Source organism: Acinonyx jubatus, chromosome A3 (assembly GCF_027475565.1).
Source record: "Acinonyx jubatus isolate Ajub_Pintada_27869175 chromosome A3, VMU_Ajub_asm_v1.0, whole genome shotgun sequence".
NCBI classification, from domain to species: Eukaryota; Metazoa; Chordata; class Mammalia; order Carnivora; family Felidae; genus Acinonyx; species Acinonyx jubatus.
In genome coordinates, this window is record NC_069388.1 from 53154657 (window position 1) to 53172655 (window position 17999).

Sequence of the window (17999 nt, forward strand, 5' to 3'; positions counted from 1 at the left end):
TTTGATACTTCAGAGACTGGGATGGGGCTTCTTGAAATTAGGCCACTCCGTTTGTGGGCGGCATGATTGGAGGGTGGCTCTTCCTAGGGCAAAACCCCTCAGCATGTTTCCTCCCATTCAGTGATTCTCAGCAAGTTACTGGGGAGACCAGGTTTGGGGGGAGGTTGCATTTAGAATCATACAATCACAGCATTTGGGCTGTGTAGGTTAAGGCTGTAACATATTGCTGCTTTGATTTATTGCTACTTGTTTATTTTTCTTGGAGGTTTCTAATAAAGCTAACACAAAGTGTTTGATTTTGGCAAAATGGCCTGGCACTCCAGGGGTGCTGCTGGCTCCTCTGACTTCTCTCTGTGGCTGATCAGCACTTTTAGCCAGTACCCCAACATTTTCTGGGGTCTCACTTGACTAGGCATCACAGACCTATGTGTACCATCTTTTCTTTTCTACTGGGACCAGCTTTCTGTGGCTCCGATGACGAGCTTCTGGTGTCCATGTATCCTCTGACACACCTCCTTGTTTGCAGCAGGCATTCAATAAATGCCTACGGAAAAAATACATTCAGCCACCACACACGCAATCGGTACACCACTGCAATTCACTTCCATAACTACTTTACAGTATATGCACTCAACAAAAAGCTTGGAATGAAACACATGTGATGACACGTTTTTCTCTAGGCAGAGACAAAGCGCGGCTTCACCCTTTCCTTTTCCCGGTTTGTCCTAATTCTATATCACCAGCATTACGTTTTCACAATAATAACAAAATATTTTAAGAAGAAAGACATCCCAGTCGTTCACAGCAGAGAAAAAAGGCATCGGGTTTTCACTTTAGCAGTGTTTAGAGGATTAATAATTTTCGCTGCTGCTCCTAACGAAGTCAACACAACAGTCCACAGAATTAGTCAACTTTCTGAAAAAGGCGTTCAAAGAACTTCAAAGACATGGCCAAATTTAGCATAAATATTTCTTTTGATCGCCACATATGAATGCCCACAGCGTGCCACCCCCTGGGCCGGGTTCGGAAACTGGCGACCGCGGTCCCGCCCTCGGGTCGGGGACGTACCTCTTCGGTACAGCGCGCCAGCAGCACTCCGGCAGGGGGAAAACACGCCGGTACACGCATGCGCCGCGCCCGCCCCGCCTTCGGCTCGCGGCCACATTCTTCGAAAACTGAGCAGAGGCGCAATTGCGCCTGCGGGGAGAGCAGGCGGAGGGGCTGCGTGTTGGGAGGGCGAGGGAGGAGGCGGGGCGAGGGCGGAGTGGCGCATGCGCGGTGGCCCCGCCAGCAGGAAACCCGGCACGCGGGGGCGGGACCGCGCGGGCCGGAGGCAGGAGGCGGGGCTCTCCCCGGCCGCTGCCGCCGCTGCCGCTGCCGCCGCCGCCGTCCCCGCCGCCGCGCATTGTGCAGCAGGCGGGCCCCCGCGCGGCAAGGGCCCTGGACCGGCGCGGCTCCCGGGTATGGTGAGCAAGGCGCTATTGCGCCTCGTGTCTGCCGTCAACCGCAGGAGGATGAAGCTGCTGTTGGGCATCGCGCTGCTCGCCTACGTAGCCTGTGAGTTCGCGCCCGCGGCCGGCGGGGAGCCCCATTCATTCCCGGACGCCGCGGCAGCGGGGCCGGGGGTCGGGGGGCTGTGGGCAGGGTGGCCCTGCTACCCGGTCTCCCGCCGCGTACCGGGCGGGACCTAAGCTCCCTGCTTTCATTCCTTTTCGGGGGCTTCGAGGACCCGTTTCCCCTTCTCCGCTCTTGCGGCAAAGCAGCTGGCCAACTTGGGCGCAAACCCTCGAGCGCTTAGGCCCCGGCGCGGAGACCTGGCGGTCCGGCGGAGGGTCCTTGCCCCGGAGCTCTGGGACTGCCGGGCCCGGCACGGCCGAGGCGCCAGCCGAGGCCCCAGCCCGGTGTCCCAGTCCCCCCGCCCCGACGCGTGGGACTCCCGTCCACGTCGTCCCGACAGCCGGCGAGGGTCCGGCAGGCGATTCCCGAGCGTGCCGCGCGGGGACACCCTGGGGACAGTCGTGGCCGCGCCGCCGTGTTGGTTAAGTAGGATAAAAATACTGTTGCCGTTGGCAGAGCCCCCGCTCCGACTGTTTGCTCCGCAGGAAAATTACTCAGCATTTAACTATTGGGGAGCCAAGTGTTGCTGATCCCCGCCGGCCCTCGGCCGCGCCCAGATGTCCGGGCGCGCAGGGTCCCCGGGGCGCGGCGGATCGGCCCAGTGGGAAGGCGCAGCTCCCGGAGACCCGGGGCGGTGCTTTGCTATGTAAGGTCCTCGTGTCTATCCTGACTCCCGGCCTCTGCCTGAGACCCGGGCAGGAGGGGCACTTCGCAGGCAGGTGGTGGACCCTGTGTTTTCTAAGAGGCAGAACCCCCCCCCCCCCTTTTATGTTAAGATCTTTTCGATGAGCATATATTATAATTGTTGCTATTAATACTTTACCAAAGACCACAGTTGGACTAGAAATAGCTTACAGTGTAAGCTCCCTTTGAATCCTAGTCACCGCACAGACATGCTCTTAAATGAAACAACCTGCTAACTGGTTGAATTACCGAGATCTGGTTCCCGAGATGAGAGGGGACTTGGGAAAGTGACTTCAGTTGAGCTCTAGGAGGACATGTGTTATTAAGACCCAGATTGTCCAGCATAGCCCAGCTGTTCCAGGAGGTGGAGCAGAGAAACCTCAAGCAGGACTTTTGGATCCTAGGCAGAGTTTCATGCCGGGTTGGGTGTTAGATGGGAGTAGTTTGAAAGGGAGAAAGAGCTCTTAAGTGAATGTGGTCAATCTTGAGCAAGAAAGCTGAGACCCAGGGGAAAGATCACTTAAAATTGCATAATTATTGTTGTGAAATAATAATAGCACCTAAATTTGCTGAGTGTTTACATATGTGTGCAGGCATGAGTCTCATTGGCTTATTTAATTATCTCAACAATCTTGGGAAATACTATGGTCATTCCCATTTTAGAGGTGGGAAAATTTAGACCAAGAGGAATTAGGAACATTTATGGATGATTATACAGATGACAAGCTATAGAGAGCCAAGTTTTGAACCTAGAAAGGCCAGGGAGCTGGGGGTAGAACCCAGGTCTGCAGACGGTTCAGTGTTGATCTAGGTTGGACAGAGGTGTTTAGAATTAAATTTTTTTTGATGTTTTATTTTTGAGAGAGAGAGAGAGAGAGACAGAATGTGAGTGGGGGAGGGGCAGAGAGAGAAGGAGAGACAGAATCTGAAGCAGGCTCCAGGCTCTGAGCTGGAGCTGTCAGCACAGAGCCCCATGCAGGGCTCGACCTCATGAACCATTAGATCATGACCTGAGCTGAAGTCAGACGTTCAACCAACTGAGGCACCCAGGTGCTCCATCGTGATTAGAATTAATAAAGGGAGATTTAGGGAGCCCTGGGAAGTTTTTCAGCATTCATTCAACCAGGAAATCCTGCCAAGTCTTTTCCCTTGTCTGTTACTGTGCATGGTGCTGGGGGACACTGAGTAAGTGCCATCTTGGTGCCTAGAGCAGTGGTTCTCAAACTGGGGAGTATATCAGAATCACCTGGAGGGTTTTCAAAACACAGATTTTTGCCTCCCACCTCAGGGTTTTGATTGAGTAGGTCTGGGTTGTGTATTTATAATAGCATCACCTGGGAAGTTGTTGCTATGGTCAGGGGACCACTGGTCTAGAAGGTAAGGTGGCCAAGAATGAGATAACCACCTCGATGAGGGCTGAATTACAAACTGGTATAAAGGAAAGGAATGCATGAGAAAAGGAAAGGAATGCATGAGAGATCATGCATGGGACTCCTGAATTAGGGTGATCAGGGACATTTGTTTCTGTGAGAATTGAGGCTTGAGCTGAGAATTGAATGATGTGTAGAATAGGGAGGCTTGGGGGGAATGTGTTCCAGGAGGACCAGCATGTGCAGAGGTCCTGTGGCAGCCAAGGGCTGTAGGAATGCAAAGAAAGATAGTGTTTTTGGAGCGTGAAAATGGTACAGTGATGAGGCTGACCAGACAGGGGCCAAGAGCTGGCCGGCTTGGGAGAGGCCTGGTGCCAGCTTATAAAATCTGATTTTAGTTATGAGGGGCTCAAGAACAGGGTGGAGCAGTGTTACTAATGAGCAGGGATGGTACATCTGAGACACTGCTGGAAAAACGTTACGGGGCTCCTGATAGGTGGTGTCCAAGGATACTGAGAATGTAAGTCAGCAGGGAGTCTTACCGACAATCTTGCCCTCCCTGTTAAGAGTGAAATCTCTTTGAAAAAACTGTCCATACTCCCACTTAACACAGCCTCACAGCTAGCCAGTTCCCTTTCTGGAAGTGCACTGTCTGCTCCTCTCTCAAGTTCTGCCAGTCTTTCTCATTGCACTTGGATCTTTCTCAAAGGGCTGTTTTTTTGCCTACTTGGGCCGGAGTCTCCCTTCGTGCATCTGAACTCTTCTGGACCATGCCTAGGGGAGTCAGCCCATGACACCTTGCACTGCACTAAAGGTCTTTCCCATGCGTGTGTTTTCTTCTCAGTAAAATTCCCAGTCCTTGAGAACAGGGCTTCTATCTTCAGTGTTTCAGCCCATGCATGGAGTACTGAAGAGCTCAGAGGTCTGATTGAAAATCTTGCCAACCTACTAGGTAGGTAGCTCCCCAGGTAGAGGCTCAGGTGGAATTACCTTTAGTGTTTCTTTAACATGCACAGAGTTTGAAAAGTCAAATAGAGTCTTCAGGGTTTGTTAGGCAAAACAGAGTCCCTGCCACTTTTTCCCCTGCCGGGAGGCAAGCACTTCCCTTAGCTGATTGTTTTTGGTGTTTATCTTTGTGCCATAGAATCATATGCTTGTTGATTTTTCATTTGTAGGTATTACCTAGTGACTTTATCCTTTGCAAGATGATTCTTTTTTTACCTCCCTGCTTCCCCTGTGTTCACCATCCCCCATGTAGATGTGGTGTAATTTTGAGATCAGCATTTAGTGTATATGTGTATGACTAAATGCTGTTCTTCTTGTTAGTGAGCTGTGTTGTGCATGACTTTTGTTTTCGCTGGAGCTAATAAATGGCTTTTTCTTTTTCTTTCTTTCTTTTTTTTCCCCCTCTCTGTCTACTATTTCTGATTCAATTCCACATGTTTTGTCAGTTGCCCTAAGATGTTCAGAAGCATCAGGACCTCTTGATGGGGCACCTTCCTGAAGAATGGCCCCCACAGCCTTCAGACCTGCTCTGCCCATTACAGATGTCTTATTCCCTGACTTCTTCTTGCTTATTTCGCACTTATTTCACTTGAGTGTGCATTGGAGGAGAATTTTGAGACGTGATAAATGTCTTGTCTTCACGTTTAATTGGTAGATTGATGATGTAGAATTCTAGACGAAGATTCCTTCAGAACTCTTCAGGGATTATTGCATTACTTTCTGGCTTCTACCGTAGACCAGTTGTTTCAGGTCAGTGCCTTTTGTGGGGCTTGTGTTTTCTTTCTGGAAGGTGTCAGGATCTTCTTTTTGCTCACAAGGGTCATTGTAGACCACACGTTTCCAGCTCTCTGCTGCCTGGCCTTTCCTCTCTCCCAGAGCTTGGTGGCCTCATGCAGTCAGCATGCCCAGGAGCCGAGGGGGGTGCCCTGCTTCAGTTCTGGGCCCAGCGATTAGTTATAAACATGTTTCCTCCCCTCTGGGTTGATAACTGACATCATTCAAGGTGATGGTGCTCAGTGAAGAGCCCACCCCCACCCTCCTACCCCCACCCCTTCCTTAGAGTGACACAAACTTGAATAATACATCTTCGTTTTTAAGCCTCATAGGGTCTGGGCTCACTCATTGCTGCAGCTCAGCAGAGCCTGCCCTGACGCACCTGTCCCCTGATGTGGGAGGTGCACATAGCACCTGTGCTCCATGCACTGGGTCCTCTGTGTCCTTGCAACCCAAGAAACTCTTACTTTTCAGTTCTGGGATTTTCTTAAATTATTCTTTGTTTCACCTCCTCATTCTCTGTTTTCTCTCTCTGAATCTTATGCTGATGTAGTATTACCTGCTCTAGTCCTTTTATTTCCTATTGTCTCCCCTTAAAAAAAATTTTTTTTTAAGTTTACTTATTTTGGTTTTTTTTTTTTTTAATTTTTTTTTTCAACGTTTTTATTTATTTTTGGGACAGAGAGAGAGCATGAACGGGGGAGGGGCAGAGAGAGAGGGAGACACAGAATTGGAAACAGGCTCCAGGCTCTGAGCCATCAGCCCAGAGCCTGACGCGGGGCTCGAACTCACGAACCGCAAGATCGTGACCTGGCTGAAGTTGGACGCTTAACCGACTGCGCCACCCAGGCGCCCCTAAGTTTACTTATTTTGAGAGAGAGAGAGTACAAGTGGAGGAGAGTCAGAGAGAGAGGGAGAGAGAGAATCCCAAGCAGGCTCTGCATTGACAGTGCAGAGCCTGATGCAGGGCTCCAACTCACGAACTGTGAGATCATGACTGAAACCAAGAGTCGGATACTTAACTAACTGAGCCACCCAGGCGGCCTGTCCACTCTTTAAAAGTTTTGCTCTACTTTCTAGAAACTTCTGCTTTATATATTTAAAAAAACATTTTTTTAAATATTTATTTTTGAGAGAGCGAGCATGAATGGGGGAAGGGCAGAGAGAGGGAGACACAGGATCCGAAGCAGACTCCAGGCTCCGAGCTGTCAGCACAGACACAGGGCTCGAACTCACTGACCTTGAGATCATGACCTGAGCCACGGTTGGTTGCTTAACCGACTGAGCCACCCAGGTGCCCCTACTTTACATTTTAAAGCTTCTAATGATTTTTTAAAAAAATTATTTTTGCTATCATTTTTCATTAATATGAGTTCTTTTTTCTCTGGATTAAAAAAAACCAGAAACAAACAAAAGCAGTGGCCTTTATTTCATGGCTGTATTCTTTTCATGGTAGTTTTGTTTATTTTTCATTCTCACTAAAGAATCTCTTCCCTCCTGGTCCCTTCCCACTTTTCTTCTTGGAGGCTTTCGTTGGCCTTCTGGTGGCCCTAGGTTGTCCACTCCTATTTGAGAGAGTGCTGTAGGTCTGTCCTCTGAGCCCTGGTGCCCAGGCTCTGCCAGCTGTCTGCTGGACGAGGAGGCCTGGCTGCCCGCATCCTGGAGCCCCCGTGGGGACAGGACTTCAGGTCTGAACGGTACCGTGATCATCGTCCCAGGTGGACCTGGGGCTCCCCAGTCTGAGACCCCCTTCCAGAGAATGGACTGCCCATCTGCTGCAGGGCGGGGAGTACAGCTGCCAGTCATGCTGCTGTTTGCACACATTTGAAAGCCAGAACCCCTGTCTCGGTCGACTTGTCACCCCATTTCCAGAGGCACAAGGCAAGACCATTCCTGACTCTGCCGGGTGCGGCTGGGCCTCCCCACTGTCTGTCCCAGGTGTTCTCTTGACTTTGCCTCATCATCCTCCTCATGCCTTCTAGCTGCATTGTGTTCCCCTCTTCCCACCCCCCCAGGCCCAGACCTTAAACAAGAATGAAAAAGAAGTCTCCTTTCTGCTGTAGTGATTTCAGGAGCCATTACTTTCATCCTCAGCTCTTGAAAGCTAGAGTTGTGATACCCTGTCATCCTCATTTAAGTTTTGGCATATCAAGGATCTTGTGGTAATGACACTGCAGCCGTGGCACCCTTCAGTCCTGTCGCTTGCACCCCACTGAAGAGAAACGCTATGAAATAAAACACTGAAAACCATATAAAAGCGCGGTTTATGTGTGTTTGCTTTGCATTTATGGAAACAGACTGCAAACTTGTCGGATTCGGGCTTTCGTTAGAACAGCTTTGCCCTTAATCTGATCAGCCCCGCGTGACTAGGGACTGTCCCTCGAATTCACTCGGTAAACATCCACCGGCCTGCTGCCAGGGAGACACAGGGAGTTAGACAGCATCCTGATGCCAGCTGCCTCCAGGGAGGAAAGGGGGGAAAAAGACAAAGCAAATAGTACAGGTGCTGGTTCCAGACTTACCTGAGCATGAGCTTCAGCCAGCGCTTGTGAAGTGCAGGTTCCCAGGATCCTTGAGACCCTGGGAATCCATTCCTTGGGGGTTGGGAGGGGCACCTCAAAGTTGTTTTGAGCCCTCAGCATCTTAGTTTAATAATTTACACAACTGTTTTCTCTTATTCCTAATGAAAGACTAATTCAGCAAACAGGCAAATACTCCTCTGCCTAGATTTACCAGCTGTTCTTTGTTTCCACATTTGTTCTTTTTCTCTGTTTTAACGTGTACATCTTTGTGTTGAAATATTTGAAAGTTACCCCACCTTTAAATACTTTCACATAGGTCTCCTAGAACTAAAGGCATCTTCTATATAATGTCATCACCATTACATGCTCTAAAAATTAACATAAATAATACTGTCTAGTGGACAGTCCATGTTTGAGTTTCCCCCAGTTGTACCATCAATGTCTTTGATAGCCTTTAAAAAAAAAATCTTAATGTTTATTCATTTTTGATGGGGGGAGGCAGAGAGAGAGGGAGACACAGAATCGGAAGCAGGCTCCAGGCTCTGAGCTGTCAGCACAGAGCCCGATGTGGGGCTCGAACTCACGAACCATGAGGTCATGACCTGAGCTGAAGTCGGATGCTTAACAGACTGAGCCACCCAGATGCTCCCCACCCTCCCCCACCTTTTTTTTTTTTTTTTTAACTCTAGGATCAGTTAAGGTTTATATGTTGCATTTGGTTGTTACGTCTCTAATTTTTTTTTTTTTTTTAATAACATGTACCTTTAAAAAAAAGCCCAGGCCAGTTGTCCTGTAAAACATCTCACATTCTGCGATGTGATTTGTCTGATTGCTTCCTTATAATTAAAGTCAGCTGAACATTTTTATAATCGTGCTTGATGATTTGCCTTCTATCAGGGTTGCCCCACTGTTGATGACACGTTTGATGCCTGGAAGGGTTGGCCATCGCCGCACTTCATATTAAAGGTGCAAGGTGCCTTTTCCTGGTACAAAGTCCCAGAGGTGGTTCTCAGAGACCGAGTGGCTTCTCGTCCAGCGAGTGCATTCAGTGCCCATTGGCAGTCCTCGCCTAGATCAGTTTTCACACTGGGAAATCCAAAATGCTGCTTTTCTTGAGTTTATTTTTATTTTATTTTTTAATGTTTATTTATTTTTGAGAGAGAGAGAGAGAGGGAGCTCGCGCAAGCGGGGGAGGGGCAGAGAAAGAGAGACATACACAGAATCTGAAGCAGGCTCCAGGCTCCGAGCTGAAGCCCGATGCGAGGCTCGGCGCAAGGCTCTAACCCACGAACTGTTAGATCTGACCTGAGCCAGAGTCGGATGCTTAACTGACTGAGCCATCCAGGCGCCCCTGCTTTTCTTGAGTTTATTAACTTGCATTCTTCTGAAAAGAACTTGCCTCCCTCTATCTTCTCTCACTTTCTGTAGTAATTTCCTGTGCTTGTTGTAATGTTGCCACAAACAAGGTGGTTTTCAAACAAGAGAAATTTATTCTCTTACCATTCAGAGGCCAGACGTCTGAAATCGAGGTGCTGACAAGGCTCCTCTCCCTCCGAAGTCTCCGTTGAGGCTCCAGATGTTTTGGCGCATGGATGCATCCCTCCCATCTTCCTCTGTGGGTGGTCACGTTGCCGCCTCTTGCTGTCACATCTCCCCTGGGTCCCCTATGAGGACACATGGTGCTGGATTTAGGGCCCAACTGAATAATCTAGGGTCATCTTTTGGTCTCAAGATCCTTAATTACACCTGCAAAGCATCCTTTTCCAAGTAAGGTCATAGTCAAGGTTCTAGGGATTAGAATGTGGACATATTTTGGGGGGTCACCAATCAGTTCACCGCTCCTGTTTAAAAAAAATACCACTGTGGATTCAGAGTCTTTGAGCACTACCTTGATCTCCAGATGTTCTGGGCTCATCTTTCCCTGCCCCAGTCCTGGAATTAGCCATTTCTCCAAGGATCCCTGCTTTCTCTCACTGGAGAATGTGGTTTAGCAATCAGAGCCTGGGCCCTGGTTGTGCACATTGCCATTGAGGTGTCCTTGCTCCCAGGGCTTGTAGGGAACGGAGCCGGGAAGCATGCACACTTTATCTTCTTTACCTTCCCCCATTCCATATTGCTGTCTCCTTTTTCCCACTGTGAAAATCTCATTTCTAGCATCAGTAAAAAAGTCATCAGCTCTCTACTACCATACAGACAGAACAGTTTCAGAATTGCTACGTCAGTACCACTACCAGTAACAAACTTGGCGAAATTCAGGATTTCTTTGGAGTTCTTTTTGTCCTCAGAATATGTCCTACTGAGGATGTGCAGTTAGAGTATTGTGTTCAGAAGCTACTTGTGATCATTTTTTTTTAAATGCTGAAACTTTCTTCTTTTTACTAAAGTGTTTCAGCCATGTACATGGTTCTGAGTCGAACTACATGAAACATTGGATGATTTGGGGGCAATCTCGAGCCTTCTGCACACTTCTGGTTTGTTTTACCTGTCTTATTACAACGTCAGCATTTAGTCCACGTGTATGCATGCCCTTGCTATCCGTTTTTACTGAGCGGGTAGCATCCTGTGTAGACTGTTTGCCTCCCTTTCCTGGAGAGCGAGGGCTCCGTGTGGGGGCACACAGCCACCCCCTGTGCTGTTGTGCAGCTGCGTAGTACTCCTGTGTGCACGCACCAGTCTCCTATGGAAGGCGTTTATTTCCAAAATGCTGCTGTCGCAAATACTGCTGCAGTGAATAGACATGTGTGCATGCTGTCACCAGGGGTTGTGAGCAGCCGTCTCCTCTCAGCCTCCCCAGCCGAGGCTGCTGGCAAACGTTTGACTTGTCACCAGCCTGAAAATGGCATCTCCTTGTTTTAATTTGCATTTCTTTTATTGTGTCATGAAGCTGGTTTTGAAATGTTTAAGGACCATTTATATATATGTGTATATATATATATTTCTGAGAACTGTTTATGGGTTTGCTCATTTTTCTATTGAGTTGTTGGTTCTCTTTTGCACTTATTTATTTATGTAGGCTTCACACCCAACATGGGGCTTGAACTCATGACCCTGAGATCAAGAGTCTCATCCTCCCCCGACTGAGCCAGCCAGGCATCCTTCTTTTCCACTGATCTCTCAAGATCTCTCTCTATATATGTTAACTGTCCTCTGTGAAGTGAATGGCGACTATTTTCTCATGCCTGGTGTGGTAGGGAGGAAAGTATATTTGGTCTTTGTCTCCTATTCTTGGCACAAAGCGCCTAAAACCCTTGGGATTTCCTGAGCGATGGGAGTGTCTTTTGTTATTCATGAGAGCCTCTCTTTGATCACACCTGAGTTGATGCCAACGAGGTGACTTAGGGTGGTCCCTAGGTAGCCATGGTGGGCCAGTCATGAGAAGGACCGGCCATGTGCTTAGAGGGTTGGCACTCCGGCCCCACCCAGCATCCTCCAGGAAGAGAATGGGGTGCTGGAGATAGAGCGCTACAAAAACTTGAACAGTGGGATTTGTTGAACTCCCCGGTTGTTGAATGCAAGGAGGTACTGGAAGGCTGTGGGAGCTCCAGTCCCGTCACCCTGCCTTGCCGTGTACATCTGTTTCACGTGGCTGTTTCTGGGTTGTATCCTTTATAATGAACCAGTGCACGTAAGTAAACTGTTTTCCTGAATTCTGGGAGCCATTCTAGCAAATGATCAAACCCAAGTATGGGGTCATAGGAGCCCTTGCTTTATAGCCACTTCATCAGGATAGGGACATGTGATTGCCATCTGAAGTGGGGGCAGTCTTGTGGGATTGAGACCCTAACTGGGGTCTGTCTTAATTCTAGATTGTTAGTGTCAGAATGAATTGGAATTGTTGGACACCCATACAGTTAGTGTCCAGAGAGTTGGAGAATAGGTTGTTAGTGTGGAGGAAAAAAAAATCCACACATTTGGTGTCAGAGGTGTTCTGACGGCAGAAACAGATTGGACCTGGGAATCTTTGTTTCCAACCATTCTATTTTCCCTACATTGTTAAGAAACTGGCCAAGGTATTCCTTGAGAGAAATGAGACCAGGGACTATGAAGGAATGGAGATGCCCTCAAGGCCCAGGGGTTGCTACTTAGAGGAGGATAAGATTTGGACGGTAGGGTTGAAGGCAAAGATGCCAGCATGACCATGGCGTTGGAGGAGATAGGGTGCAAGGAGCAGGAGTCCTTCAGGCCCTTAAAGGCAGCACTTGAAGTCTGTCCCCAGCATCATCTTTATTCAGTGAGACGAGTTAACATTTGATCAAAATTCATATGGCGCAAGAAGATAAGAGATTTTGGTGAACATACCCTGAATTTTCAGGCATTAGGGCAGGGTCACGTGGAATCAGTTTTGCGTTTGGGGGCAGCCTGTCTAGCCGGGATGTCGCAGCCTGCTGTGTGCATCCCGGACCTTGTGTAGATGTGCTGGTGGGTTGTAGGCCTGCTGTGTGGTACTGCTGTGTAAGCCAGGAAACCCAGAGCGTGGTTGTTGTGATGTCGAAGAGCTTTGACGAATGGATGTTTAACAGGCAGGGCCTGTTACCAGATTCTCCATGTGCCTTGAATCCACATTAATGCCTGCTTCGCTTTCCCCCCCCTTGCTGTATGTTCTACAGATGTCTTGGGTCTTAGGAGTTCCTGAAAGATCCATGTGGGAGGAGTGATTCCTCCCACAGAGAAGGGTAGTTTCACTTGCTCTTGTTAGGCTCATAGTTTGGCTTGGAGACAGTCACCTAACCCTGTTGTTCCATTTTTATGCACTTATAAAATTGGAATACTATGTTCTCTTAACTACCTTGCAGGTAGTAGTACTTTTTAATGTTTATTTATTTTTGAGAGAGACAGAGACAAAGCTTGAGCGGGGGAGGGGCAGAGAGAGAGGGAGGCACAGAATCCAAAGCAGGCTCCAGGCTCCGAGCTGTCAGCACAAAGCCTGACGCGGGGCTCGAATTCACGAGCTGCGAGATCATGACCTGAGCAGAAGTCTGATGCTCAACCAATCGAGCCACCCAGACGCCCCAGGTAGTAGTACTTTTTAAAAAGCATTATGAGGAATTGAAAGAATTTCTTTAAAGAGATGATAGCTTCAGTTGATGAGCCACCTGGGAGAAAAGATGTCTCCAGGTGTAGGTGTGAGAAAGTGACCTGTGGGGAGGGACTGTCCTTGCTCAGGAAGGGCAGTGACAGTGGGCAAGTGGGTGCTCCCCAGGGGGTGGACTGAGGAACCCCTTTGAAGAGCAAGGGTGAACATCAAGTTAATCCATTAGTTTGAGTTTCTGGTTAAGCTTTCTATGTTTCTAACCAAAATAAGTTACGTGCTGTAAAGTATCAGTAGCAAACGCTTGGACTGCTTTATCATAGTCTTTTTCAGAAAGGGTCTGAACGTCTTGGAAAGTGAAAACAATTTTGTTAGGGTGGTGAGACCTTGGAATTTTATTGTTAGTATCTTTGAACATTTTTATAGTTTTTCTGAAAACAGACATGCTGTTTCTAATTTAGAATTCTGTTGACATATGTAATGTAAGTGATCTGAGTTTCATTGATTTATTTTGAAAGATGTGAGCAGACGGCCATGTTATACCAGCAACAGAAGACTGAGGGTTAGGATGGCTCCATTGGAGTCAAATGAAAGAATCCCATTAATCTGACACTGTCGGGGCAGTGACAATCCTTGGGAAATGGTTACTAGCTGTGAATGATAAGGGCCACGAACAGTGGTTCTCCACATAAGGATCTTAGGTCTGTTCTTCCTTTTAGTTTTTTTGTTTTGTTTTGTTTTTGGATAGAATCTTATTCTAATTCCTTGATCTCCTTATTCCCAGTGCATCTTCATTATTTAAAAGACATAATTCCTGTCCCAGGCTCTCAAAGTAATGAAAGCCCCCCCCCCCCACTTCCTGCTCCCACCCCTGGTGCACATGCTATAATGCAGCATGAGGAGTGGCCTGCTTTGATAATGCTACTGTCTGGCAGGGAGGCGGGGATAATCTCCCCATTTTATAGGTGGGGAAAATGAGACACAGGGTGATTATATGACCCGCCCCGGCACTTAGCCTGATACTCCATCATGGTGTAGAGGGACCTGAAGGAACCCCATTTCTTAGCTTCAGTGTAGACTTTTACAGACACTTGTGCTGAAACAATGTTTTACTCTGAAGCAGCCCCAGTGGGGTGCCTACAAGGCGGAGGGGCCAGGAGGTTTTGTAGAGGACCCCACTCCTGGGCATTGGTCCTTGCTGGTGGGTGATCGGCTGGCTTCTGGTCCTCCGTTTGGCCCTGCAGTGGGAGCACCCCCTCTTCTTTGCGACTGTAACCTGGCTGATGAGCATTGTGGGTCCAGGTGGCTGCTGGGCAGCTGGTCTGCGTTGAAGCCCATGCAGCTTGGGTGGTTGGAAGGCCTGTTCCTCTGTCCCAGCAGCAGCGTCCTGTCCAGGACAGGGTGCTGAGTTTGTAGGGCCCGCAGCCCTTCTGAGCCAGAGTGGCGGGTCTTGTACCTGCATCTGCCTGGCTCACCTACCCTGTCCCCCACCACTGAGCACCGGGACATTCCTGAGGCTTCTAAGGCACCTTCCCACCTCACGCCTTGGGCTCCAACACCCTTGCCCCTCGTCTGCCTATCCATTCTTCCCCTCCCCCCTTCCACACTCGCACCTCCCCTTTCTCACACACCCACCTCACCTACAGTCCCTGCTACTCCCTGCACTGCCCACTCCCTTCTGCTTCCTCTCTCCCTCTCCATCTCCCCCTTCCTCATTCCCCACCTGTCCCCTCACCCCCTCTCCCACCCTCCTCCCCAGTCGCCCACCCAGTCTGTCCTGTCCTACTCATGTCTCTTTCCCTCTTTCCCAGCTCTCACCCCTAGCCCCACACAGACACCCCCGCCACACTCACCCCCTCATCTGGCTTCTCCCATATACCTCTTTCCTCATGTTAGTCAAGGGCTTTCCTCATGTTCTCCGGGGCTGTGCTATTCCTGACTAACGCCGTGGGTAGAAGGCTGGCATTTTCCAGGCCTGTTCGGGTGACCTATGGACACAGCCATTCCATGGGCTTCTGTCCCTGTGGATGGCCACCTACCAGTGGGGAATCATTGCATTGGTCATGGGTGTGGCACACGTGGCTGTGGTCTAGATGACTCCAGTGGGCACCGTGGTCTGAAATGTCCCTCCTGAGTCCCTCCCGCACCTTCTTTCCTTCTCCACCTCTTCAAATACAAAATGAAAAGGCCAACTTAAAACCATCCTCAAGGGGCGTCAGGGTGGCTCGGTCACTTAGGCGTCAGACGCTTGGTCTCTGCTCAGGTTGTGATCTCACGGTTTGTGAGATCGAGCCCCAGAGCCCCGAGTTGGTCTCTGTGCCGACAGCTGAGGCCTGCTTGGGATTCTCTGCCCCTGCCCTCTGCCCCCAATCTAAATAAATAAACAAATAAGAGTAGATAATTCGTAAATAGGAAAATAATGTACTTTACTCAGTGTGGAAAAACAGAATGAAGTACAATGATAAAATCAGTCTTTCAAATTTTAGGATAGTAAAATGTCTTCCCACATACAGGTAGTGAGTGATGTCTCTTCATTTTCAATGAGATCTTTCTTTTTGGCCCTCAGTAAAGTTTTATAATTTTTTTCATGTAGGTTTTATTTTTGTGGAATTTATGTCTATCAAGTTTCTCTTTAGTATTTTACATAAAGATCCAGTAGCACACATATTATTGACAGCAACTTTAAAAAAAAAAAAATTTATTTATTTTGAGAGAGAGCACGCATGAGCCAGGAAGGAGCCCAGAGAGACAGAGAGAGAGAGAGAGAGAGAGAGAGGGAGAGAGAGAGAGAGAGAATGAGAATCCCAAGCAGGCTCCGTGCTATCAGCACAGAGTCCAACATGGGGCTTGAACCCACAAACCGTGAGATCTTGACTTGAGCCGAAACTGAGTCGAATGATTAACTGACTGAGTTACCCAGGTGCCCCTACATAGCAACGTTTTTTTTTTTTTTTTAATGTTTATTTTTGAGAGAGAGAGAGACAGAGCACTAGTGGGGGAGGGGCAGAGAGGGAGGGAGACACAGAATTTGAAGCAGGCTCCAGGCTCTAAGCTGTCAGCACAGAGCCCCATGCGGGGCTCGAACTCACGAACTGTGAGATCATGACCTTGAGCCAAAGTCGGATGCTTAACCTACTGAGCCACCCAGGCACCCCTCGACACAGCAACTTTTAACAGCAAGCTGCAGAATTTCCCCCAAAGTTATATTCCATTTTTAAAAAGTTTCTCCTTCATGCTTTGTACTGATCCTTACATATACACATTTTCTTTTTCCATCTTGTTCTTAATCATAGTGTTCTACTTTCTAAAAACGGTTACTACACCTTTATGTGTTCTGTCATAGTTTCACATTCTGGGTTTGGTCACATGAAGGCTCCTTCCTCCATCTGGAAGTTGTGGTGAAGAGTCTGAACTGTCCTTTCCTTCCTACCTACTTAAAAACAAAAAACAAAAAACAAAACAAACAAACAAAGAAAACAAACCTTTTCTTCCGGCTTTCTTTGCCTTCGGCAATCTAAAAATAGATCCAACCAAGCTTACTATCAGACCTAACCAGTGATGCTCATTGGAAGTTAGTTGAAAAGGAAGCCGAGCTGTTGCTTGTTAGTTTTCAGCAGATTCATCATCTACTTGGGCAGCAAATGTTTATTGAGTGGCCTGCTCTGTGCTAGGGTCTGGAAATGCAGGCTTTCTATGGACTTCTGTTCCCACTGGGTAGTAATTGATCAGAGGGCAAGAACTCTGGGTCAGTTTCAGGGTGAATCCTGAGAAGTGAGGTCTGCGATTGTGATTTAGGCTTTGTGATCTGTTACAGGGATGGTAAAGGCATGCTTTCATCTCTCCTGCCCATAGCAGTGATGCTGGGCTGGACTGGGAAGGATTCACCCTTTGTTGCTCTCCTTTTTCTTTAGTTAATCTGTTTCTTCTTTTTGTCAGAAAACTAAGGAGATGCCCTTATTTGGTAGCCTTAGGCGAAGATTGAAGAATCCAAGTGCATGTTTGCTTTCTGGGGTGGTCTGGCATTTTTCTATCTTATTCGCACCTGTGTCTCCAGATTTTATGTTACTGTCTTGTGCAGATTAAGCGGTTTTTGAATGTTTACTTAATTGAATATAATACCATGCAGTAGAACCTTGAGAATATGTTTGAGTGGAACGAGTTTACAAATTTATTGCCTCGTTTCCTGAGGAGGCAGTAGTGGTTTTCTCAGGTGAAGATTTGGGAACAGAACATATTTTAATTCCAGCTGCAAGAAATAGACACATAGTTGTTACAAGTATCATGGTAAATACCATGTTATCTTTCTGTTGATAGGTTGTTGCCTCTGAGTACCCAGCTGAATTGAACCTGGAGGAAAGAAAGGTTTTCAGTGGTTAAGGGTAACTTACCGTTTGGATAGTAAGGTGCAGAGGGCATTGATATGTGTCTTTGGGGGTCTATTTTAATTCATAATTTTAACATCCTAAAAGTATGGAAGCACTTGGAAGATCCTCTCCCTGCTCCTCCCCCTTCTAGCTAACCCTGTTTCCCTTCCTGTCTGTTACCTGTTGACAATTTAGATGTATGTATGAATCACCTAGATAGTTTCCTGTGCATTATGTATTCATAAAATATACTTAGGTGTTTTTGAAATGTAAATGTTTTTATACTATGGATTTTCTGTGATTTGCTTTTGTATTTAATATATGGAAAAAAATCTTTTAACACAGATTTCATTCAAAAATCTAAATGGTTGCCTAGATCTCAGTGATAGATGTATGTATCATAGGTTGTCCTCATTTAAAGGAAAATTTTGCATGGCTGAAGTTTTCAATGGGAGAGTTCTTTCCTTTCAAACTCTTGTTCTTACAGCTTTCTTGAATAAGAGTGACACCTGTTACAGATAACTCAATATTTGGAATTTTAAAGCTTTATTTTTTTTAATGTTTTTATTGATTTTTGAGAGAGAGAAAGAGACACAGTGCTAGTGAGGGATGGGCAGAGAGAGAGGGAGACACA

At 47.7% G+C, this 17999-nt stretch overlaps 1 protein-coding gene across 2 annotated transcripts in view; it reads left to right on the top strand.

Annotated features, from left to right (window-relative positions):
• The first annotated feature begins 1347 nt into the window (after positions 1–1347).
• UXS1 (UDP-glucuronate decarboxylase 1) overlaps positions 1348–17999 on the top strand; it is a 95797-nt gene continuing 79145 nt past the window's right edge. For both annotated transcript variants that reach the window (XM_027069391.2, XM_027069392.2), the window contains exon 1: positions 1348–1557. In XM_027069391.2, the coding sequence (XP_026925192.1) occupies positions 1464–1557 (94 nt within the window). In that variant the 5' untranslated portion in view covers positions 1348–1463. The remainder of the gene's footprint in view (positions 1558–17999) is intronic.